Source organism: Fukomys damarensis, unplaced genomic scaffold (genome assembly GCF_012274545.1).
Source record: "Fukomys damarensis isolate Sample0158 unplaced genomic scaffold, DMR_v1.0_HiC HiC_scaffold_16, whole genome shotgun sequence".
Taxonomy (NCBI): Eukaryota; Metazoa; Chordata; class Mammalia; order Rodentia; family Bathyergidae; genus Fukomys; species Fukomys damarensis.
This window is the reverse complement of record NW_022900928.1, coordinates 68469455-68494581: the sequence shown is the minus strand read 5'-3', so window position 1 is coordinate 68494581 and position 25127 is coordinate 68469455. Positions and strand designations below refer to the sequence as shown.

The following is a 25127-nucleotide window of genomic DNA, read 5'->3' as shown; positions in this document are numbered from 1 at the left end:
GATGATTCTAGGAGCTAATCTGCTTAATAAATGCTGAGTTACTGAGTGTGAGCTGAATGGGGGCTTCTGTCTTGGGAGAAGGGTAGAGTAAACTGTAGGGCCAGACAGACCAGAGGTTATGGGGAAGGATTGAGTGTGATGAAGTGGGAAAGCTGGAAGTAACCGGCTACGTGTCAGGGAACATGAGCTCTGAGTTGAAGGTGACACAACTTTAAGTTGTGATCAGGTCCACTGTCACAGCAATGAGATGGGCCAGTTTCCCTGCCTTTCACACATGCCACCTTGGGTCAAGGGCTTCTCTCTTCCCAAAGACTTCTCAATCTCCATCTTTTGCTTAACCTAACCCACAGCTGTCCTTGAAGTCATCTTGCCTCCTCCCATGCCAACTTGCTGCTCAGAACTCCCCTGTGCTGCTCATGGCTAGGAGTCACTGATTACCCTCCAATATCTTCCCCTCTGCACCTGAGTGCAGCTCCCAGGTACAGTGTGAGTAGGACCCGGGACTAACCCTCCCTCTTTGTTGGTGCCCCTTCCCGGCTCCAGTGGTAAGCACTTGTCAATTGTGTGGCTGAGAAGAGCCAAAGTAATGCTGTGGACAGGGCTTAGCTGAGGGTTCCCATCCCAGGACCAAGGTATCTTTAATTATCCTAAGGAGTGCCCTAAAACTCTCCTCCCTAAATGCTCTCTACTCTTGAGTTAATTTAAAATTCACTGACATGTTCAAAGTAAATATCTACAAGACTGATCTTGGAGGGAGGAGACATGTTGTCAAGGCAAAATCTTTATTACTGGGGCTCACTTCGGAAAATATGAGGGCTGACCAATGTCCTGCGCTGACAGGGATGTAGGGAGAGCCTCAGGTGACAATGCATCAGTATGTTTGACGTGGGTCCTGGCATAGACAAGGTATGTAGGGAATGGGAGCTGAGACTCATCCGCATGTTTGCTGGTACTAACCAATAAATCATTCACATGTCCCAAGTGTACTCTGACAGGAGTAAGACAACACAGATATGTGCTGAGCTTTAAAGGATAAATCATTCAGGATTACCATTTACAAGGGAAACCCTACAAATGGTCACCTAGGGACTGAGTTAAGATCATCATTCCTGGCAAGAGTTATTGATTCCCATTGGCCATCTCTGACACACAGACACACATGCACAAGAGCCAACGGTGACTTGCTTTGAGCTGTGCTTACTGTTTTGTTATATAGCACTGCATACAAGAGTGTCCTGCCATGACCCCTACCCCTCATGCACTCACACGTGGGTGAGGACACAGGCATACACACACACACACACACACACACACACACACACACACACACACACACACACACACACACACAGATCAGAGTGACTCCCAGTCCAGAAATAGGGCCTAGTGCTCTCATTGTAGATGTTGTGGGCCTGTATGGAAGCTCTGAGCACAGTCAGATTCCAGACCCTGAGAGTCAGGAAATACAACTCAGCAAGTCCCCATCTCCCTCCCCAAATCATCTTGGCTTTTAAGGAATTTCTTAAAATTCCTCTCTCAATTTCCTCTAGGAAAAAAATTTTAATTTCTAATTACTGAGCTCCTACTTGTATCAGACACCCAAATCTCAGAGAAGCTCTTGTCACAGAAGGGGAGATTCAAACTACCACCTCTCAGAGAAGATGTGCCACATTGGAGGGCTATAGAAAGGCTATAAAGGGAGAGCACAGGAATCTGACGTGGGAAGCCTCCATGGAAGAGATGATGTCTGAACAGAGTTTTGAGTGTGTAGTATCCTCCTTCTTTCCAGCAGGATACAGGAATCTAGGGCATTCCAGGTGGACAGAATGGCACATGCAAGGTAGCAAAGGCACGACAGAGACCCCAAGGTGCATGCAGAGCAAGACGGTAAGGTGGACTAGTCCTGATGATGGGAAGGAAATCACAGGACAGTTCTGATTTTAGCTGAGGAGAATGACAGACAGAGCAAGCAAGAAGGAAGCTGTAAAAAGAACACTGGGCAGCTGAGGACAAGAGTCAGATGGGCCTGTTTTCTGGAATGGGATGTAGGCTGTGAATGGAAAGGAAGGAATAGACCTCAGAGTTTTTTAGGGGTTAAAAAGACAGGAGGAAGGACATCCCAGCAGTCACACTGTGCCCTCCCCTGGCTCAGCTCAGCCAGACTGTCCCCAGTTCTCTGCTGGAATGGGGACACCACCACCCTCTAATCCTCCTGGCATTTCTCATTGTGCAGAGAAACTAAGGCTGGAGCTGGGATGGGGAGAGACTAAAACTCTTGGGAGCTGGAACCACTCTCTCTGTATCCTCCTCAGCTGCTTCTTCTGCCGGAAATCTCCTCCCCAGGCAACTTCTCACCAGCATCAGGACCTGCTGATCTCCCCTGACTACCTGGGTATTAATGTCACTTTCTCTCTCAGCACCCCAAGCACACTTCCCCGGCTCCCAGCTCTATCTTTTGTCCCTCAGCTTCACCACCTTCTATCAGCATTAGCAGACAGGTCAAACATGTTTAAATCCAAAACTCCAAAAACCGAGATACTCCAAAACAGGAAACTTTTTGAGTGTGGACATGATGTGGTCATGTGTTTCAGATTTTGGATTTTTGAATCAGGGATGCTAAACTGGTAAAGTTTTCAGTAATATATTCCCAAATCCTGAAAAAAAATATACAATCTGAAACACTTCCAGTCTCAAGCATTTTGGATAAGGGACATTCAAGCTGTACTGATTTTTTATTATCTCTTTCATATCCCCCATGGGAATGGAATCTCCTACATGTGGGGATTTTGTATTTGGTTCACTGATACATCTGAATTGCCTAGAATGGTGCCAGGCACAGAGCAGTACCCACTAAATGAAAAAATGAAAATATTCCGTGACCCGCTCCCTACCAAATGAATGGCACTCAAATTCCTGAGCTGTATGGATCTACTTTTTTGGCTTATGCTTCTCCCTTTTCCTACTAATACCTATTTCTGGGGAAAGCTTACACTTTTCAGCATTTCCTAAACACCTAACCATACGCTCCTTCATTCACTTTCACCTCTCCAATTGCTCCTGTCTTTCTGAGTCAGTCTTAAGTGTTTCTTCTTAAGGCACTGCTGACCTCTGTGTGGGATGGAACCTCTCTCTCCTCCATACCCTACAGCTTTTACCTTTGTGTCTCTCTCCTAGCTTTTATCCTGCTTGGTTTACAGGAGATTAGTAATTCCAGCCTAGGGTTCCTGGGCCCCAGGAGTTGGCAAAGGTCATGACAGAGGTCCCTGAACTTTTTTTATTATCTCAAAAAGCTTAAAAGAAATGGACACGTGTGCAGACCTTGCACATTTAGCAGGGATAAGGCTGAGTATGCTTTACCATACACTGTCTCTGCTTTGGGTTGAAATACTGTGACAACACTGGTTATCTCCTGCTGACAAGAAGCAATGTCAGGCAGGGAAATACCCTTTTGAGTAGTTAAAAAGGGGAGAGGGGAGGAGAAAATTAATTATTATTGTTTAACACATGCAGTTGATTTAATTGACAAATCTTTTAAAACATTAGGTTTTCAGATGGGGGAAGACAAATAATACATTGGCTGCGTATGCACTTGACTTATCGCTAAATTATAACTTCTTGGAGGATAGAGACTGAGTCTTACTCATCTTTGGTTTCCATGACTAAGCACCACATCTGGCACATTGCCCGGGCCAGGGGTGAGGTGTCCACTTGGTAATTATTAAAGAGAACTGAATCAAATAAAAATGCAGATGGTCTTTTGCCCTAGGATTCATTGAGAACTCCCTTTGCACCATCTTACAGTGAAAAGAGGACAATGAAACCCACAGCCACTGAGGTGTCCACCTGGGGGTCGGAGAATCTTGTTTTGTATACAGCAAGCTCCAAGCAAGGTGGGTTGCTGGGAGAGGGGACCCCTTGGAGGATTGGATCCAGTACCTCCACCTATATGGGAAGGTCCCTGGTCATCAGGGAACCCCTGAAAGAGGCATCCATTGTGGACTCTTCCCATACCATCCCTCTTCTTCAGCTGTCTGGGAGTTCATCAAATACCATTTCCACATGTAACAGCAACTCGAGTGTAATTACAGTCATAAATTGGCCTCAGTGCTGTGATTAGTGCTGCCGTATTCTGTTCCCTGGGAAGCCTGCGAGCTCTTAGCACTGTGGGAGGCACCCTGAGGAGCTGCAGCTGGGAGGCTTGGGAGACCCCGCTTACCAGGATGGTGGTGACGACTAGGGTGGTGTTGAAGAGGCTGTCGGAGATGTTTGAGGCGTAGAGGCGGCTGTCCATGCTGAGGCCCTCTGCCACGTGCCACTGGCCAATCTGAGGAGACCAACAGGAAAGGATTGGGAAGACACAGGAAGGAGCCTGCACAGCTTCAAGCTTCCTGGAGTTGTAGGAGCCAAGAGGCCAGGGCTCTGCCTCTGCTAGGCTTCACATAATCTACAGGAAGGAGGGGCTGAACCAGGGCAGGGGGACTGTTATGCAGGGTCAGGGGGTTCAGGGAAAAGGGACTGTTAAGGTATGGGAAAAAAGGAGTGAAGACTTGGGACAGAAAAGTGGAAAAATAAATCAGGAATGGAATGTGGTTCATGAAAGTTGTCTTGCCCAGAAGGGAACGATTATAGGAAATCACATTATTTTCAGGCAGCGATGAGCACAGCACTCTTGTGCTTTGGTTTGACTTCAGTAATCCTCATCATCTAAGTAAGAATCAGAATGGTATATTGGGGGGAACTGGCATATACTAGGCTTTTAATAAACGCTTGCTAAGTGGATCAAGAGATGGAGGGAAGAGCAGGGGAGGGGGGAAAAAGAATTAAGAATTATCATGTACATGCACCAACTCCCCACAGTGACTGTAATCATTATGTACGGCAAACAGGTACTAATATAAAAATTTTTAAAAAATAAGTGTCTGTTGAATGGTTAAACATAATGAATGAATCAGAAGAGGTAAGGTCCATGTCCTATTTCTGGTTGATACACTTGCTTGCTCTGATAATCTAGACATGGTACCTAAGTCCTCTGGTCTCATCTGTAAATGAGGATGGTAACATTTCCCCACCTTCTCTCATAGCCAAGTGGCATCGCAGATGGCCAGCCTGACACTACAGTATCCACCAAACCTGGGCGCAGAGTCACTATGGAACTTCAGGAGAGTCTCTTAAACCCATAGGGTCTGCTTCCTCATCTGTGAAGTGGGAACAGTAACAGAAACTTCTTCGGGTCATTATGAGGATGCATTTCACCTGGCACTCAATACATCGTTTCCTTTTCCTTTTATTGCCTTTTGTTTCAATTTTATTTTGTTGTGGTGAAAAAATGAGATCTTGCCTCTCAAAGAATTTTTAAGTGTACAATGTATTCCTGTGATCTATCCCACTTAAAGACATCTTGGTGAAACAAAAATCCAAATCTTAGTTCCTCACCCAGGAAGTTACCTAAGCCTAAATTCAACAGTAGTGGACTGTAAGCCCGCGGAGTCCTTTGTATATCTAAATATACATTACATAAATGTATGTATTTCATGTGTAAATAATATAAATACATAATGCATACAGAAGTAAACTATATATAGCATATAGTTCTGCTAGCTGGACTCAATGAATGATTTCTTATGCTGAGTGTCTGAGGTGGGCAGTGAGGGACAGCTGACAGCTGGCTGCAAACCCCATGAGATGCACACAGCCACCTCTCCCAGGCTCCTCCAGGCACTAGCAACAGCTTCCCTGGAAAACTGAGTTCCATGAGTGTCACATGACTGTTCTCTAGAACAGGGCTCTAGATTCTCTTCTGGCTGTTCCAACAGCAGTAAAGATGAGGCTCACCTTTGGCTCTCTCTCCTGTACCATCGGACAAGACAACCGAGTTCCCTGGTTCCCTGGCACGGGGAGTCAGCTTCCTGCATTCATGGTCTGGAGAAGGTAGAGCACGTAAAGGGCAGGGCCAACCCAGGACCACCTGGACTGTCAAGTAAGCTCTTGTGGGCCTCCAGTTCCATTAGGAGCTTCAGGGAGTAGGGGGACTTTCAGCTCGCCAAGGGGAGAAGAATAAACACTGCTCTCCCAGCCCTTGTGAGGAAGCCACCGGGAAGAGGGAGCAGCTGTCTCTACCTCTGCAGAAAGAAGCACAATGGTTTGGTACATGCTTGTACTGCATTTGAGTTTGGAAGCAATGCCTCATGCATATCCAAGCAGCAAGCCCCATTTACAGATCAAGAAACTGAGACCCAAATAAGCCCACTCAACTTGTCTGAGGTCACACAGCCCATCAACTGAGAATCCTGACCTTGAAACCCTGGGCTCTTGGCCCCAGATGAGTTTTTCAAAGGAAGCCAGCACGGCCAACAGGTCTGAACCTTCCAAGGTTCTCTGAACATTTATTTTCATTTCCCCATGTTTTCCCAGTAGCTGATGTGTCTCATGACAAAAAAGGCCAACCTTATTTATGCTCAGACTGGACATGGAAGCAGGGAAAGCAACTGCCTGTTACTGTCAGTTTTATCATTGGCCAGGCATGGGAAGAAGCCCTCTGCCCTCTGGAGCACCTAATGTCTCTCAAAGAGACTAGCCAGGCCATATCATTGCCTGACCTTCCCCTTCTGCCTCTTTCTGCAGGGAAAAGGAGTGAAGGGTGAAAGATATGCTTCTAGATTTCCAAATGAAGAGGGAAAGGGTAATAGTTACTGAAATCCATTGTGTTAGATCCAAAGTTCTGTCACCTCTTTGAATTCTCCCATGACCCTATGGAGTAGTTATGAGGTTTCGCTTTTCTTTCTGAAGAAACTGGGACTCAGGTAGGTTTAAAGGCATGCCTACCCAGCTGGTAGATGAGCACAAGCTTAAAACCGGATCTCTCTGATGCCTAAATTCATGATTTTTCCTGTTTCTGCCACTGTCTCTTAGGCCATGCTAAACAGGATGTGGCTTCCCTGCACCTCAGCCACGCAGCAAGAACTCCAGATACACAGCTTTTGCTCCTTGGTCTTGGTGCTCCACAGAGCCAGGTGAAATTTGTCTCAAGGAGCTCAGTTTCCCTACCTTAAAAATGAGTAGAATTGGCTCCTGATGGTCTCCTGGGCTGAGAAAGGCTATATTTGGGTTTTGTTTGTTGTTGTTGTTGTTGTTTTTGGTACCGGGGATTGAACTTGGGTCCTTGTGCTTACGAGGCAGGCAGAGGAACCACTGAGCTAAATCCCTGGGGAAAGACTATATTTGAACAGAAGGGATATAAAAAGAAATTGGACTAGACACTAGCATTTGAATGTTTGGTATAGAATTGAAGTTTTTAGAATCCTATGCATCACCCTAAACCTACAATTCACACCAAATAGGCCAGTAAGCCCTCAGATTTCCCTGTCCACTTTTTCACCCACTCTATTCTCAAGGCATCTGAGGCTCACTAACCACTGCTGTAAGAGTCCCAGTCCCAGGCCCCCTTGCCTCACTCAAGTCATGAGCTGGGTCCCCTGTGAAAGTCAAGGATAGGGACGATTTATCCAGAGCCAGATACTACAGCCTGAGCAGTGTACTCTCCCACTCATCACCTCCGGGGACCTGGCAAAGAGGCTAATTAGCCCCCATGCTCCAGTTGGAAAATGAATCTCCCACCCATCCTATTAGTCCCCAAGAAATTAATAAACTCATCAGATCCAACAAAGTGGTTTGGCAGCAATTACCCAGAGCAATCTAATTGTAAAGAGGCAGCGGGAAAGAAGGGGAAAGGCAGAACCAGGCACCCTGGGATATGGGCTAATTGCCACACCCACTGGGCACCTTCGATGCCACACACATGGCAGGGGTGGGCAGGAGATACAGCTCTCTCATCACTGACAATCTGTGCCTTTGCCTATAGCCAAATCCCTTTGCTCCACCCTACTGACACCTACCCCCAAACCTCCTGTAGGAACAGCTGTTTTGTAAGCTGCTTCTACATGAACACATGCTCAAGCTCGAGGTCACTTCAAATAATGTCTCGGCTTGGTGCTCTCAGTTACTGTCTCCCACTTGTTCTGCCATCCAACCAGGTTAGAGGCCCCAGGGACTGCAGTGAAGGGCAGAGAGTATAAGCATTTGGACAGGGCCTCTACTAGCCTCTATAGCACCTTAATGCAAATGAGGAATAAAGTACCACGCTAAGCTGGTGGTCCCACCAGTGCACACCTAGACCTGCAGAGCTCAGGATTTCAGCCTCTTCTTTCCCTTGAGTTCTGTACAACCTGTGCCGTTCAAGGAATGGCCCTGGAGTTGAAGGATTTGGATTTCACCTGGCTTTTCTGCTTAGGACCAGTGTGATCTTGAGTAACTTAATGACTCCCCCAAAGCCTCAGTTTCCCCCATCTATAATATGGGGATTAAAATAGTAGCTATTGCTAGAGAGTTACTAAGACAGCATATGGGCCAAGTGCTATGTCAGTATTCATCATAATGCTACTGCTTGAAACACAAGGGGCAATCTCTTCTGTGGCCTCCTGTGGAGTTAGTTTATTAGACAGATTATGCCAGTGTCCCCAAGTTTGTGGTTCAGACTGGTAGTATAGGTATTAGAAATTCTTCAGCTTCACCCCAAATGGGCTAAATCAGAAACTCCAGGGGTAGAACTCAGCAGTCTGTGTTGCAATCAACTGGATTCTGATGTTGGCTAGATTACAGTAAAGGAGAAACTCAGATTACAGGAAAGTCTAGGGCGTAGACATTAACAGTGATTAAGTACCCACCTGTGGTGAACTAGTAAATGTTTAAAGAGTGGTTCTGCCGGAAAAAGAGGCCCTGACTTACAATATCTGCCAATTTCTGTGGTGCAAACACTCCCACCACGGCTGGCATGATGTTAAGAAACACAGAGTTGGGAAGGCATGTAGAATGGGCTCTCACTAGCTGGGAAGCTGGTGCCAGCACCCCACAGATGCTCATTGTACAACCAGGCTCTGGGCTGGACACTTGTGCATACTCGTATCACTGCCAGTAGGGAAAGCCAAGTCCAGATAAATTAATAATTTTTCCAAGTCACAGAGTTGATAAGTAGAAAAACCAGGATTCATTCAAAACTAGCCCAATGTGCTGCTTCACTGAGACCATGATGTCTAAAAGAAATGTCTAGTCTAACTTCTGATTTGAATTCTACTAGAAGAAACATTTTGTGATAGAAGTGCTTAGTCAAATGAAAACATTTACATAAACATATCTGATATGTGATATACTTGCCTGGTCATAAAAAGCATCACTTACCCTACATCCCCAAGGGACAAATATATATAGATAGATAGATAGATAGATAGATAGATAGATAGATAGATAGATATAGATAGATAGATAGATATACATATATTTTTTAACCTTGTTCCAGTTAAGTACCAAATTTCAGAGATTTTAATTATATATTTAAAAGCTATATTTCCAAAAATTCTAAGGGAATATATCACTGTTGTCTTAAGCAGAGTGGGCATTTTACCTTAATATGTGGTGATATCATTATGAAGCCAGTTATTGCACTGTGCTGTGATACAATACTGCCGTGAGGTGACTGTAATATGCAGGGCCACCTGTCTGCAATTCTGCTCCTTTATAAGGAAATTTGTCTACCATTCAGTGTTTTTTGTTGTTGTTGTTTTTACTGAGGAGTTCATTTTTGCTTCTAGTAGGACAACTGTCTCTGAGCCTCTGTCCTTACAGAAGCTGTGTTTAAGAACCCTGGTTGAAGTGGTTTGGGCCCAAGCTTGGCAGCACTGGTTGGAAGGAAATCTTGGAGAAGGGACCACTGCAGCCAAGGGAATTGTAGTAAATGGTCTTCATGGTTTCAACAGGAGTTACCCAGAGTTCTCTGAAAGGTGACTGTGCAAATGAGTGAGTGTGAGACATCAGGATTTGGTCTGTTGTGTGGCCTGGGTTGGCACAAGCAAGCTGGTTATTATGGGAAGTGCTCATCCAGAGGCCCTGACCAAAGGTGTCCTCTGCTGATTGCTGATGTAGTTGGGAGTATGTCACCTGGAGGCAGAAGACCTGCACTGGTATCTGGTACTCAGCCACCACCCTCCTTCAAGTTCCCACTGGACTTCCTGAAGATTAGAATCCACTTGGGACCTCCGTACTCTATTCTTCACACAGTAGCAGCCAGCCAAAACCACAGTCTCCCTTCCCCGCCATCACACCAGCCTCTGCTTAGAAACTCTACAGTTCTTTCCTATTTTTGGTTCAAGGACAGGAACCAGACATCTGTCTGGAGCTCTCCCTTCCACATGCCCCTCTGTTCCAGCCTTCTTTCTGCTACTTTAGAGAATGACAAACCATGGCCTACAGTCCAAATCTGCCTGTTTCAGGCAATAAGCCATGCCTATTCATTTCTACATTGTCTGTGCCTGCTCTCATCTGCAACACCAGAGGTGGACAGAGGCATGTGGTCTGCAAAGTCTAAATATCTACTCTCTGGGCCTTCACAGAAAATGTTTACCCACTCTGATCTAAGTTTTCACCTGTTGGTCCTTCAGGTCTCAGCTCTAAGATAATAACCTTCCAAAAGCCTTTCCTTCTCTTCCAAAGACAAATTTCTCCCAGAACCATACTCTTTCCCTTCAAAACCTGTGTTAATGGGGTGTAGCTCACTTTCTGCCTGCCTTACTGTACAATAAACATCACAGGAGTAGGGATTGTAGCTGGTTCTGCCTGTCCTTTTATCCTTGGAGCGTGATACAGTGCCTAGCTTATTGTAGATGAACGGAAACATTGCATAGATCATCCTTAGAAAATAACAAATCCAAAAGATGAAGTCCTCTCTCTCTCTCTCTCTCATATCTCTAATCCCCAGCTTTTCAAAACCATTTGTGACAGGATCTCACTAAATTGCCCAGGCTGGAGATACTCCCACCTCAGCCTCTAAGAGTGCTGGGATTGCAGGCAAGTACCACCACACCCAGTTTAAGAGATAGAGCTTTTTATACTTATTTTACAGATATTAAAAATCCCTGTCCTCACAAAAATTAGGTTGAAGTCTCAAGAGTCACACACTATTAAGTACTAGAATGGGGATCAAAATGCAGCTTTCTCCATCCCCAAAGCCTATATTCCTAACTCCTGTGCTATTTTGTCACTAAGATCCAAGATGGTAATTCTGGAAACAAGGTCAGCACAGTGCTTGGCATGTTAGAGCTCTCTGTGCCTTCATCTTCCTGTCACAGATGAAACTCAGGCCTTCTCCTGCAGACCAGTCCTGGAGGTTCAGGGACTCACCTGGCTCACCCTTGGGAATCACACGTCCTTCCTCTGATGAGAAGAAGCCTTGGCAATCCTGCCAGCTCAACGCCTTCTCCCTCCTGCTTAGAAACACTCAGTTGTCATTTTGTCACTGGGTAAAAAGGGATTCATCTTTAAAGCCCCGAGGTATATCCTCATATCCTTGCCTGCATCTGCATTGGGAGTGCATATACAATGCTATAGCACTTATTATTTTATGTACATTTAGATGATTTTTCTTTGCAACTCAGCAATGCCGGGACCCAGCTTCTAGTGAAGCTGACGTAACTCCTGGGCAGGGCAGGTCCTTCTGTTCCAGAGTCAGATTCTGCAAACACTTATTGATCTTCTTTTCTTGCTGGGCACTGGGCCATGTGGTTTACTTACATAAATTTTCCTGATTCTGCATAATGATCCTGTTATTATTCCCACCTGAGAAATATAGACTTAATGTATGCACTCAGACAACAATAACAATGCTCAATGTAGGTACTTTCATTTAGGTTTTTGTTGAATGAATGAAAGAGATGCAAAGATGTCAAGCAACTTACTGAGGATTACACAGTCAATAGAGATCACACAGACTGAACTGGAATTTGAACTCAGATTACATTTATTGCTATGTTATCTGGTTGAATTAGGACAGATGTAAGATATCCTGACTTTAAGACCCACGCCTTCCACACACTGTTCTGCTCACTGTGAAGTGGTCTGTTGGCAAATACAGCCCTGAACAGTCAGCTGAAAGACCCCAACCAGTGATCTTGGCTAGGGACCGGGGTGGTTGCCTAGGAGCCTGATACAAAGGGATGTGTGAAGCACCAGTACACCCAAATTTTCCTTCCCTTTCTGCCACGCATAATCTTGGGTAAGTCACTTAACCTCTCTGAACCTTTCTCTTCTGTAAAATGGAAAGGAGACTGCCATACATATGCTATAGCTTGGAGCTGGAATGCCCCCCTCATCCTGGCACTATTGGGAGGTGGTGAAAACTTTAAGAGGGAGGTCAGTGGAGAAATGCTCCTGAAGAGGATAGTGGGAGCCCCGGCCCCTCCTGGCTCTTCTTTACTTTCTGGCCATGACCACAAGGTGAGCAGTTTTTCCCCACCACATGTTCCCGCTATGATGTGCTGCTACAGGCCCAAAGCAACAATCATGGAACAAAATCTCCAAAATTTTTGTCCTAAGAAACCTTTACTCTCTATAAGTTGATTACTGGGGGTATTTGTTATAGTAAAAAAAGCGCTTATGAATATAATTTAGTACAGTAAGTCCCCAACTCAGGCACATTCAAATTGTGAACTTTACAGGTGTACTGTATAAGACTCATTTTGTCAGATACAAGCAAATCCAACTTACAGACATTCTTCTGGAACAGATCTCATTTGTAAGTCAGGGACTTACTATACAATGTTGTTGAAAAGCAACTGAAATAATGCAGATAGTAGTTTATGACAAGCCATAGTAAGCCTCGAGGATATATAGAAACAGTACTACTATGCATCTGGTAGGAACGCAACTGACCAGAAGTCAGGAGACCTGGGCTCAAAGTCTACCCTGCCTCTACAGACCATAATGACCTTGGGAAGTCAGTTTTGCCAGCTACAAGATAAAGTGAGATTTCACTTCCCTTTCCTCTTATTGGGAAGATGTGAGGCAATCACACATATCACAAAAGTTTAAAAGCCTCTAAAATATAAATTTTTTATATTCTAGGTCCTTCCTCTGTAAGTCCATTCAAAGTTGGATGAATCATAACTGATGGCTCATTTTTTAAGATCTCAGGTTCATAATACTAAACTGAAGTTCTCATTAGGAAGGATGCTTATGACAATATATTAGTGCATTCTGGAGTTCACAGAACTGATTTTGTCACATAGACAGGGAAAGTGATGCCCAGGGGCTCAACAATTTGCCAGAGATCCCAGGAATGAATTGAGATTGGGTTAGTGTTCCAGATTCTCTGCAGTCTCGGTCTGTACCTTGATATAAGGCCAGATAAAAAGACTCATCATATCAGCCTCTATAATGAGCACCTGGCATAGAAATAAAAGGCATACTTAATTTAAGTCCAATATTTCCAATCATAAAAGTTTAGTTCATATGGGAGACTAGGTCATGAGCAAGCTCCTAAATAGTTCTGAAAAGGGTGATTTGAGGAACAAAGGCAGTTGCTGAAGTTGGCCAAAGACTTCATTCTTTCAGCCATAGAGGCCACCAAAATATGTACTTGGGTGCAGAATGCTGTGAAAATTCAGCACCACGGGCCAACAATTGGGACAGACCAAGGTAAGAGATCAAAACCAAGTCCAGAGAGAGTTGGGTACACCTCGAATGAATGTTACCTGGGCTTTGTCACCACCTTTGACTCAGCTGGTCTAAGGTACTATTTGTTAAACTGTGGGTTGTGACCAGTTAATGGGTGATGACATAAATTTAATGGGTCAACACATGCATTAAATAGTAAAAATTATATGTAAAATAAACTAGAGTTCCATGCACATATCAGAGGTAACTACTGTTTTGTAAGATTTGGTTTCAACTGCACATAGGTTGGAGTTACTGTGCATCCTGAATTTCAACCTAAATTCAGGTCATGCTCAGGGTATGAAAATGTCTGGTATCAGGGATTTACAAGCTCTATCTGTTCACTACTCTATCAATCAGTCATTAGCGGAGGACCTGGAACATGGCTGATGCACATATATTTTTGGCATGAATGAACTAGTCTTGACCATTTGTTATAACCGAAGGACTATAAAAACATTATATAAGCTACTACTTTTGAACCCCTACCCCATGCCAGGTACTAGACTAGATGGTTATATCCATTAATTTAATCTTTTCGATCAGACTTCAAGGGATATAACCAAAGAAAACTGAGATTCCAGGAAGTGTAAGGACACACAGGATCACCATGTTATGCTGCCACCAGGATATTGATTTTCCTGGGCTGTGGATGTGAAGTTAAACATTTGGTGAATACCTGAATCATTCTTTAGCATTGGTATTTGCTATAAGTGTCCCTACTTGAGATTCCACATCCCTTTGCACTTCTTTGTCTTTGATCCTGATATGGGTATTTAGAAGAGATTATTTAAGCTTAAGGAAAGGGAGTACGTATGGTACAGTGGAAAAGATAAAGTATCAGGAGTTCTGGCTTCCTATTCTGGCTCTGCCATTAACCCCATTACCCCTAGGAAGCCACTGTTGGGGTTCACTGTACTCCCTTTTCATTCACCCATCAAGATTCAGTCTGAATGTCACTCCCTTGGGAGGCCCTTCTTATCCTCCATGACTTGGTCAGGCCCTCTTCCTAGATTCATGGAGTGTCCTGAACCACTCCGTGGTAGTACTCACCACTCTTGTAGCCCTAAAACTATTCACATTATTGTTTGTTTCAAGCCCACTTCCCCATTAGACAATTCATTCCATGAGTGATGAGACTCCGTCCTCTTCCCCACCATATTCCCGATGTCTGGCATGGAATCGGCATCTAAATATTAGACTTACATGAATAAATTCTTCTTTGTGGCTCCAGCTCCCAGGATGGTGTTGGCCTTTAATGAGAGCTCAGTAAATATCTATTGAATTATGACATTCCTTTGGGCAAATCACATCTTTTCCGTCTTCAGCTATTGTAGCTGTAAAAGAAGGATATAGCCTAACCCCTTCTAGCTGGAAAAGAAATCCCTGAAAGTACTGGGTATGTTATAATTGGTGGAGTTCCACAGCATGGTGGGGCAGAACTTGTAGAGACAGGCCTAAAATCTCAGATAAGTGATTGTGGAAGGCTGGTAGAAGCATAGAAGACTAGGTGCAAAGGTAAAGAAAAATCTCACAAAGGTGTAAAAAATCTCACGGATTGTCTAAATATTTTGGGGACAATCCAATTGGCGTTCCTTACACTGACATGTGGTAAGGGCAGAATCTTCAAATTGGAAGACTCATCTGCCCTTCTCTCTCATGCCTCCTGGAAGATTGAAGGCATTTCAAGTTACCTGCCAAGAAGAGCATTTGTCAGAGAGCTGGCCCATTCTGGCAGCCACATGAGGGGTTGAGGAAAACCCTTCTCCAACCTGCCACAAAACTGCCGTCTCTGAGCCCCAAGAACCACAGGCAGTCAGCAGAGGATGAAATCCTGTATGTGTGTGCACCCAGGACAGAGAACTAAGGACAGATGGAAAAGGAAGAAAAATGTCCACTTAATGAATGGAAGAATTCTCTATCACCAGGATGGAATATGCCATCCTCTATGTAGTGAATTCCCAATCATTTCTTGGCCTTTTGGCTAAGATCAAGTGTAGTGAATTCCCCAGCACCGAGGCATTCAGGCACAAACTCGTCTTTATGAGGATGTACTTGCAAGAAGCCAACCAGCCAATTAGAATAATAGTCTTGAAGACCTTTTTTATTCTGCTTGGCCTGAGTGTGTAGGATCTTGGTTCTACTTCTAAATCAGGGAACCAGGAGGAAGGCAGGGCACCTAGAGGCACATTAGGCTCTTAGACATTGTAAGAGAATAAAAAGCAGGAGTATGGAGCAGTGAATGCAGAGAGAAAAGGCATGGAGGAAAACTTTAAACCTAAGTTTGCTTACTTCTGGTCTTCTCTCCTGGCTGAATCTCATTACAGGTTGTTCTCATTCTTCATAGCAGTTCTAATTTATAAAGCTGCCACACAAGTTACATTAGGGAATACTAAACCTTTGCTCCCAGGGGAAATACAGGGCTAGGTTCTTGTAAACCTCCAGTCACATTTTCATCAACCAATCAAGCATAACCTTGTCCATTTATGTGAGCTTCTACTTCCGGATATCTCATTTCATGTATATTGTTAATTCACTGCCACTGAACAACAGCACTATGGTTCATGCCTGAACTAAGCTGATCAAACACGATTTCACTGTAAGATCCATCACAGAATCTACGTGCTTTGGAACACTGGGCAGCACTTGAGTGCTGTGACTGGGAGTCATTTTAAACAGAAGTATTATCAGGGAAAGAAGCACAGAAAATTCTGAACAGACTGTGAAGAGGCCACTTGTTTACAGCATGAGAGCGGAAACGTGGCCTTAGCTGAAACACGCCCATCATGTGACTCAAGTTTTTCTGCTCCCTTGCGCTGTCTGCAGAAATACTGCAAGTATTGATTTGGGGTTTGCAAAAAGATTCTAGCAAGTCCTCAAACTTGCAACTACAAAACCCATAAACAATGAAAATCAATTTACTTGTCTGCTCTTGAATGTCTGGCTTTTGTCAAGATGTGCTGACTTCCATCCCTAATCTCAACCTCTGAGAAGCGACACAGAATGTGTGCACCAGTCTTCCTGCCAGAGAGTAAACCCACAATGGCTGTTCTCAGAGACCTCATGACAGATGGACAAAGTCATGTAGGCCAGAAGTGGAGCTCTGGCCACCTCTGTTGGCTCTGATCACAATGCTACCCTCAAAGATGCTCTCATGGATTTAACTGACTCCCCAGATGCTCTCATGGATTTAATTGACTCCCCGCTCCTAGTTCAAGGTTTCAGAAGTTAAACTTCCACAGTAGGGCTGCAGAAATGAGCAGATCCCCTTTCTTTTTGGAATGAAACACTTGACATGATTAGTAATTTCTTTTGCCTACATCCTAACTCCCTCTTTTTGTTTTTTATATAGTAAAAAATCTAAGACTCTTTTCTAAGTATTTTTGGGGCAATCCAATTGGCATGCCACACTGCCATGTGGCAAAACCATGGCAGAGTCCCCAAATAGGAAGACTCATCTGCCCTTCTCTTTCCTGCCTCCTTGAAGGTTGAAGGTATTTCAAATAGCTGCCAAGAAGAGAATTTGTCAGAAAGCTAGGGCATGCTCAAGATTTCTCATCTTACAAGAAAATTACTGCCAAAGAACACAACACAGTCAGGTATGCCTGGCTTCATTTGTTTAACTCACCAGGTAAGAAGCACCTTGGGAAGGCTGTTGTACAAACCTTTGAGCTCTGATCAGCAGGTGCCAACTGAACTTATGGCACTGTCCTTCAGGACGCTGACATCAGGAGAATGCTACAGGAGGGAAGGGGGTGCCATATGTGGCTTCTGAGCTTTCAGTGATGGGCCAAGAATGGCTCATCCCTGTCGCTAGCGGCATGCAGGCTCATGAGTAGGAGATAACAAGTGCCTGCATCTCAGTGTATTCTAGGAAGATGGGTATTTAAAAAACCCAGCTTTATTGAACTAAAATTTGCATACTATATAATTTACTAACTTAAAATGCATGATTCAGTAAATTTTAGGAGACTGACAGAGTTGTACAACCATGACCACAATCAAATATAGGTCATTGTTGTTATCCTCAAATAAAACATTCTACCCATTAGCTATCATCTCCCAGTCCCTCACTCCTAAATCTAGGCAACCACTGAGCTACTCTCTAAAATGGAGGATCTTGTGCTTCACGGGTGTCGGCTGACCTTGTATAAGCAGCACCATGCTAGGCAGGCCCTCCATGGGCTGTGCACTCTCCTAGGAGTGACCAGAGTTCTGGTTCTCCTGTCTTCATGGTCACCCAGAGCCACTGCAAAATGGACTGAGCTTCAGGGAAGAGAAAAAGAACAGAGGCAGGAAGGACCATAGTTAGAGATGGAAAGAGACAAAGAGGAGGCAGTGGAAACTTCCTGAAGCAGGGAAGAACCAGCTGCTAGCATCAATCCCTGCCAAGAATGCAGGGCTGGTGCATGGGCTGGTGCTGGCAGCCCTCTTTCAGGGCTGCATGGTCACAGCAGGAGTGACCGGAGCATTTCACTCACCCCTGCTTTGTCCTCCTCTGTGCCCTGTGTCAGGCTAGAAGCTTGCTTCTAGGAATATTGCAAACAAGATAGAGAGATATATAGACAGACATCTGCAGGAGAGACAAACAATTAAAATTTGTGCAATATAGTGGAATCCTCAAAGCACAGCTATAAACAATGTTTCATTGTGTTCTCAATAATTTTATGATGCACATGAAGCAGTTATTATTATGATCATCTTCCTTGTTTTATTGAGGAGGAAAGTGAGGAACCAAATGCAGAGAGATAGAATGCAGCCCTGAGCTCTCTACTCCTAAATCCTGAGGTCCTTTCACTCTGCCACACTGCTTGCCTCTGCCTGCAGCTCCTGCTAACCTCCCCGGTCCACCCTCCTTCTCTCCCCTTGGCCCACCTTCCCTCCTCACACCTCTGTGGTGCCTGACTCCACCTCTCATAGAGCTGACTGATGCATGTTGGTTCATAAGACTAAATTAGCAGGTCAACCTCTCCTAGCTCCCCATGAGCTGGTTGAAGAGGCACAGAAAGGAGCTGCTGGCAGCTGGCAAACTTCCCCAGGCTGATCTCAGGCAGAAGCATGATCAGGCACATTACAGGAAATGTATTTAAAGTGCAACACTTTAAAAATCCTGCTCCTCTGCCCAAAAGCAGCCCCCTGTTAAAATGTAAGTAGCTCTAATTTGTTTGGTGGCTCATGTGTGAATAAGCTGCTGCAGTCAATGAATCTGCCATCAAAGCTGATAAGCAGGAAGTCCCTGTGCTTTGGTTCCCCCCGCAAAAAAAATCAGATACACAGAGACCAAGGAGGCCAGAGGACAGGAAAAGCCTCTCAGGTCACAGCCTTTCAAAGCCTGTCATCTGCCCCTAGACCATTGTCCCCAGGTACCTGAAAAGAACAATTCCTCCCAGAAGAAGGTATGGGAATATATTTTAATGAACCAGAAGGGCACTGCTCTTAGTGGAAATAAAACGAAGAGAGAAACAGACCAGTAGTTTAAGGGGACTTGCATTTCAAATTTTAAAACACCAAACCAGTGGGAAGGTTTGACATATGAGATGTCTCTTGAATAAGCTGGGAGCAGTGGCTTGAGGAGATTCTTATGACAAAACCCTCAAATCCTGGGGTTCAGGGGTCCCTGATGGCTCTGAGCTTCTTAAAGATCTGGAAGGCACATCCTCTGCACTCCTCCAGGGCCCTAGAGAGGTGGGCTCTGTGCAGCCCAGTCCCTCATTCACTGTACCACTGTCCTGGACTGACAAAAGTGAAAACATCACAGCATATGGAGGCCCAGGGGATGCACCAGCGGGGCAGCTTGCTTGTGCCTACTGGGGTGTCAGGAAAGACTTCCCATAATGAGAGCTGAAGACAGGTGTAGGAGCAGCCAGGTAAGCAGTGGGATGGGAACAAAGACCTGTGGGTGGTGCATAGGTGTGGCTGTGAGACAGCCCAGTGTGCCCAAGGCACTGGGGCAGAGTGGAGGGGGCAGGAGAAGAGGCTCAAAAGATAATCAGGATGCAAGATGGTTCCCCTAAAAACAAACTGGGTCACTGAGGGACTTTAAGCCCAGGAGTGAGGCTCTCATATACACAGTCTCTAGAAGGAAAGTTGGCCTCACTGATCTCCAGCTCTAAGAATACATGACATTCTAAGAGATGGTGTCAACTACTTAAAACTCCATGCCAATTCCCCTTCTCCTGGCTCCATAATTAAAAAGAAAAAATAAGTGACTTAGCAGTCATCTTCAGAGCAGCCCCCAAAACACCCTTTCTCACTGGGATCTGCTGCCTGTTTCCTCCTCAAAGGCAAATCTGCTTAGCTCCTGGGTTAGCCCTGGGGGACTGCAGGCCAAGCAGCCTCCCCAGCTGGCCCACTGTCACAGGTCTGGCCCCCCAACTGGGAAGCTGGCAATTCAAGCTGCTGATTTCCAGCAATCAGAGCCCTGCTCCAGTGCTCTGAGACAGGTTCCAGCAAAAGCAGCTTCAAAGGATCTGCATATTTATGGTACACTCCCTCCTCAAATTGAAAATGTATTACACAGCAGCAATCACAGAATTCTCAGAACTGCCTCCCCCACTGGCAACCCGTCTGAGCCTTGGTGGCTGTTCTTAGCATAGAAGGAATTAGCGCTGCCATGGAGGCAACTGATAATAAAAGGGGCTGGGGGCAAGGGCACAAATGCCAGGCGGAACCAGGACGCTCACTCTCCTCACTGTTCCTTCAATGCCACAAGAAGTCCATGTCAGCACAGAATGTCATCTGACAAGCAGGGTGTTCTGATGGTTTTCTGTTACGCTGTTTGATTGCTTTTGAAGTGGGGGAAGGGGTCAAGAGGCGGGAGACTGGAGCAGATCCCCCCAGCAGGCCTCCTTAGATTACCTTCAGAGTAACAGAAGCCACTTCCTGGTGGCCCCCACCGCAGAGGGCTGTAATAAGAAATGGGCTGCCTGTGCACCCCTCAGGGGTGCTGCAAAGCAAACTCTGCCACTGCCAACACCAGAGGATCCCAAACTCCCCCAGAAAGGGAGCAGAAACCTGCCTCTGCAAGGATTGCTGTCAGGAAAGATGACAGCAGGGGAGATTAAAGAGGGGCAGCCTGACCTTGTGTCAATGGGTGGAGACCTGCAGAAAGTAGGAGCTGGGTCCCCTGACCTTTGTACAGCAGACTTCAGATTCCCAAGTTCCTAGCTTACAAGGATGACCCAGATAAGACATCTCATCCATCCTCCTGCCTCTCGCCTCTGCACTGAAATCATCCCAGAGGCCAGCCATTGAAAGTTGACTTTATAACTGCTTTGGAAAACAAAATTAAAGCTATCAACTTACAAAGCTTTTCACTCACCCTTGCCCAGACAGCTTTGTCAGTCTCTCCATCTTTATAGGAGCAGAGTCAGAGGAACCAGAGGTCTAAAGAAGGGTGCTGAGGCCTACTTTTTGTAAAAAGTCCATGAGAAAGGCACTTGATATTTTGGTGGGGAGCAATTAATTGACACCTCTAGGCCCAGAGTTCAGAAAGAATAAAAAATTTGAAAATAAACTTCAGGGAGCAAGCTATATAGTGAATAAAAATGGAATGCTCAGCTGAGGCACCTGACAGTCCCACAGAGTCTTACCTCTGGGCTGTACAGCCCCATCTGGACCCTTTTGCTTTGATACAGAGCTAGACAAACCAAAAAAGCATCCATAGTGAGAGACTGGCAAGAGATGTCCTGTTGGGAATAGGCATGGGCCACTGCCCAGGGAGGGAATCAGATAAACATAATTAGAATACTATATGGTAATTGTTGAAATTTTTGCCTTCCCCCAAAGATCAGGAGCTCTTAAATGGACTGTGATTTGTGTCTCCTTCATTCACAGCCTTTGACAAAGCATAGATATTAAAATCTTTGAGGCTAAATTCAGGAATGAAAGATTGAATAAGTGTATTAAAATCAAACTGCTTTTACATAAGAAAGAGGAAACAGGCTGTTCTGGGCTGCTTCACAGGGCAGAATTTGACCCAGTACCTGGATGAAATTAGAATGTGTTCTTGAAGAGGTGGTAAATTCCTCAGCGCAGGCCATGCTCATGGAGAGACTGAGTACTGTCTCTATTGGGAGAACAATGCAGAACATTCATACATTGGGTTGGAAGATTAAATGAAAAGCCTTAAAAGGTCTTCTTCAATATAGTCTGGGGCAATCTGCATAATGGAAAGGCCTTGGACTTTGAAGAAGCTAGAAGCAGGCTTGGTTCTTGAGTTTGCCACTCATTGGCTGTATGATGGTGGATGCATTTTATCTCTATGTCTTAGTTTTTTTTCACCTACAAGATGAGAGAGTAGCTTTCATGCAGGGTTGATAAAAGGATGGGAAATTTTAAGTATGTATGTATACTACCCAGCATGGTACACCACACAGGCAACAATGAATGTTTGCTATTATTATGTCAGTAGAGCCAGCCTTCCATGTAACCACAGGCAATCAGAAGAGGATACCAGGCAAATCTATAATCAGTTAATTCTTGGATCCAGTGGAGGGGTCACCATCTTCATGATACACAGGAAGAAGACTGTACTACCCATCTTGTGATGTACAGTGAACCAGGAGAAAGAGAATAACTGGCATCTTTAGCTGGGGATGTCAAATCCCAGAGGCTTAATTAGAGCCCATTAAGCCATTTTCGATCTTCAGATGAAAGGTGTGCTCATCTTATTACAGCACTAACAAAGTTGCTCGGGGGCTGCTCAAAATCTCTGATCTGTAGACCAAGTTAAATGAAAGAAATTAAATGACTACTAATGCTCTGCTTCTCTTTTTTCCTAGCCTTTCAAAGAGGACTTCTAGATTAGGAAGGGAGTCTACAACATCCTAGCATTATCCAGGAGATCTTCGGAGGATAAGAAGGGAGAATATAGGATGAGAATGGTGATCTCATACAGGTTGAAATAGAGGGATGGGCTGAGGCAATATTACCAACTTCTCTGCTTATAAATAAATAATTGGAGATGGTCCAGTTTCTGAATGTCATGTACAAGACATCATGGGGAACTTTTCCCCAAATATGCTCCAATACACACTCTATTGAATCCCAAGATGGAAAACACTCTCCAAGCAGTAATTTTTAAATGGTAAAAAATAACCCTGAATCCTAAAAGACTATTTTTAACATTGTAATAATCCTTTAATCAGCCACTGGTAGGGAATATGGTATTTGGTTCAGACATTTTACCAATTACAACCCACTGGTTCCCTGCATGGTGCTTTCTAAATAATCAAAACTAGCTCTTAATAGTCACTAGTCCAGAGAGGAAGAGAAGGAATAAAGCCAAACCCAAATGAGAAGATGCCATTACTAAAGAAAGCTCAGACTAGCAGATCATTAGAACCAGGAGTCACCCTGGTTTGCAGGTGATGGTAGCAAAGAACAGCCCTGGAGAAGGTTTTGATTTGGGGATTTAGTGGTCCCAGGGGAGTAAGGAAAAGTCAAGAGTGGGAGAGCCAAGAGCATGGGATTTGGAATTGGACAAACCTGAGCATGAATTCCAGTTTGGCCAAGTCCTTGCTGGCAGTGGGACTTGGGCCAAGTTCTTTACTATCCCTAAGCTTGAGTTTTCTTATTGGTGAAATGGGACTTGACCTAGCTTGGAGTGTTGTCCTCAAGATTGTTAGTGATCTGCACAAAGTGCCTGTGTGGTATCTAGTACACAAAAGGAACTCAAAAGATGTTTCCCCTGCTCCTTGTCACCTTTCCCTGTCGGCATCACCGTGGGTTGAACTGGGAGACTATTACAGCAGAGATACTGACATTCCTATCATGGATGAGAAGCCCAATTAATTATCACTCCCTAAACCATTTCTCCACCATGCAATAAACAGGGGAAGGACACCTGTCAAGAGGCAAAGATTGGGCGGTGATTGGAATGGGACCTGGGGACCAGCTCTGCAAAGCTATATCTGTGCTCAGGACACATCACACAGTTTCCACTTGGTACTCACGGCACGGGAATCAGACAGGAAAGCAGCAGGACAGTCACCAGATTTGTTGGAGAAAAATGGGTCATAAAGAGATTTTTTTCCATTCATTTTATAAGTCCAGTCAGGAGTAGTTAAAGGTCAGAAATACCATCTTCTTTAATGGTCACTTGTGTGGCAGATTCCTTTCAATGTTTGCTCAAAAATAGGCACAGGGTTCAGGGAGGTCAAATAAGAGATTCTTTCTACTCATAGAGGCTACAGCTTACTAATACTCTTCTACAAGGGTAGGATTTATCAAAACATAATCTATAAACTACCCATACTTTAATCATCCATATAGGCTCCAGGTAACATGGTGGATTCCTGGAATGCACTTAATTTAATTTCACTAATCACAATGGATAACTGTGGAGCCTTGGGAATGTACTTTTTTAAGCAAGCACCACAGGTCACTCTTACACACAATGAGATTTGAGATACCTGTCCTATAGCTAATGGGTGCTGATGAGGATGGAGTGGTAGCCACTAAGGGAAGACCTCAAGGCAAACCTGCTGGTTGGGCTGGCTGGGGGCTTCAGGTAGATGCTGGGGTTTGATGTTTATTTTTAATGACTCAGGCAATCCTATGGCCTTGGAGTTTGAGTAACAGTTAATGCAGAAGCAGAATTAAGGTGAAGAGGAACTTTGAGCCAAAGCAGCTATCTTTCAAGTAGAGGGCAGGTATTCCTAGATGGAAGGGCTGCCAGAAGTGGGCTCTTTCCTAGGAGCTTTAGTAGTGTAAGACTGAGGTGTAAGGGAAATTTTCAAAGCCTGGCTTCTGTAGATGGAGTTGGCATGAACATTAGGTTCTCTTAGCTCAGGGATGGCGAACCTTTCAGAGCTTTCAATGATAACAAACAGCCTGCTGTGGCATGTATGCCATAGGTTCACCACCACTGTGATCTAGCTGCTTCTCCACCATTATTCTCTTTCTACCCTCTTTCTTTTCTACCTGGTTGTATTTTTTCTCAGTGCACTAAACACGACTGGCATGATGTTATATATGTATGTGTTTGTCGCCTGTTCCCTCACAAATGCAGACTTTCTCCATTTGAAAAACCTGTATCCAGAAGGGGAGTCCAGCATAAAGTAGGTGCTCAACAAGTATCTCTTGAAACAATGAATGAATGTTCTTCATATTCCCCCGGAATATTGGGGCTCATTGGAAAAGTCTGCCTGGCAAGTTCCCTATGGACTGGAAGCTTATTTATTCAGGGAATGATGAGCCTAAAGGCATGACTTGAGTTTCATAACCCCAAATTGCAGCTAGGTTTTTCTGCTTCAGTCTCTCCTTGCAGACAGTGAGCTCCCTCTCAGTGCAGATAAAGTGTCTTTTTCAGCCTTGCTTCCCCCAGACCAGTACAGCACCTGACACATGCCACATGCTCAGTAAGTGATTTGTTAGACCATTTAAATGACCAGTTTGTGGTACTCCATCTCCTTAGTTCCTGGCTGCCTACCTGACCCAGATGCCATTTGAGAAGATATGAAAAAGGATAGTTACTGTTGCTGTTTAAAGATCACATAGGTCAGGGCCGCGTTCTGCGGCCTGCCTTGCAAGCGCAAGGAACCAGGGTCAATCCCCGGTACAAAAAAAAAAAAAAAAAACACAAAGGT

At 44.7% G+C, this 25127-nt stretch overlaps 1 protein-coding gene across 3 annotated transcripts in view; it reads right to left on the bottom strand.

Moving 5' to 3' along the window:
* Grik4 (glutamate ionotropic receptor kainate type subunit 4) overlaps nt 1-25127 on the bottom strand; it is a 308759-nt gene that overhangs the window by 71186 nt on the left and 212446 nt on the right. For 2 of the 3 annotated variants that reach the window (XR_004517486.1, XR_004517487.1), the window contains exons 10-13: nt 14743-14789; nt 11227-11309; nt 5833-5919; nt 4217-4324 (exon numbers count right to left, since the gene is read on the bottom strand). Coding sequence is in view for 1 of the 3 variants with exons in the window: in XM_033764389.1 (XP_033620280.1) it covers nt 4217-4324 (108 nt within the window). In the remaining 2 variants the exon portion in view is untranslated. The remainder of the gene's footprint in view (nt 1-4216; nt 4325-5832; nt 5920-11226; nt 11310-14742; nt 14790-25127) is intronic. The other variant, XM_033764389.1, reaches the window with a different exon arrangement.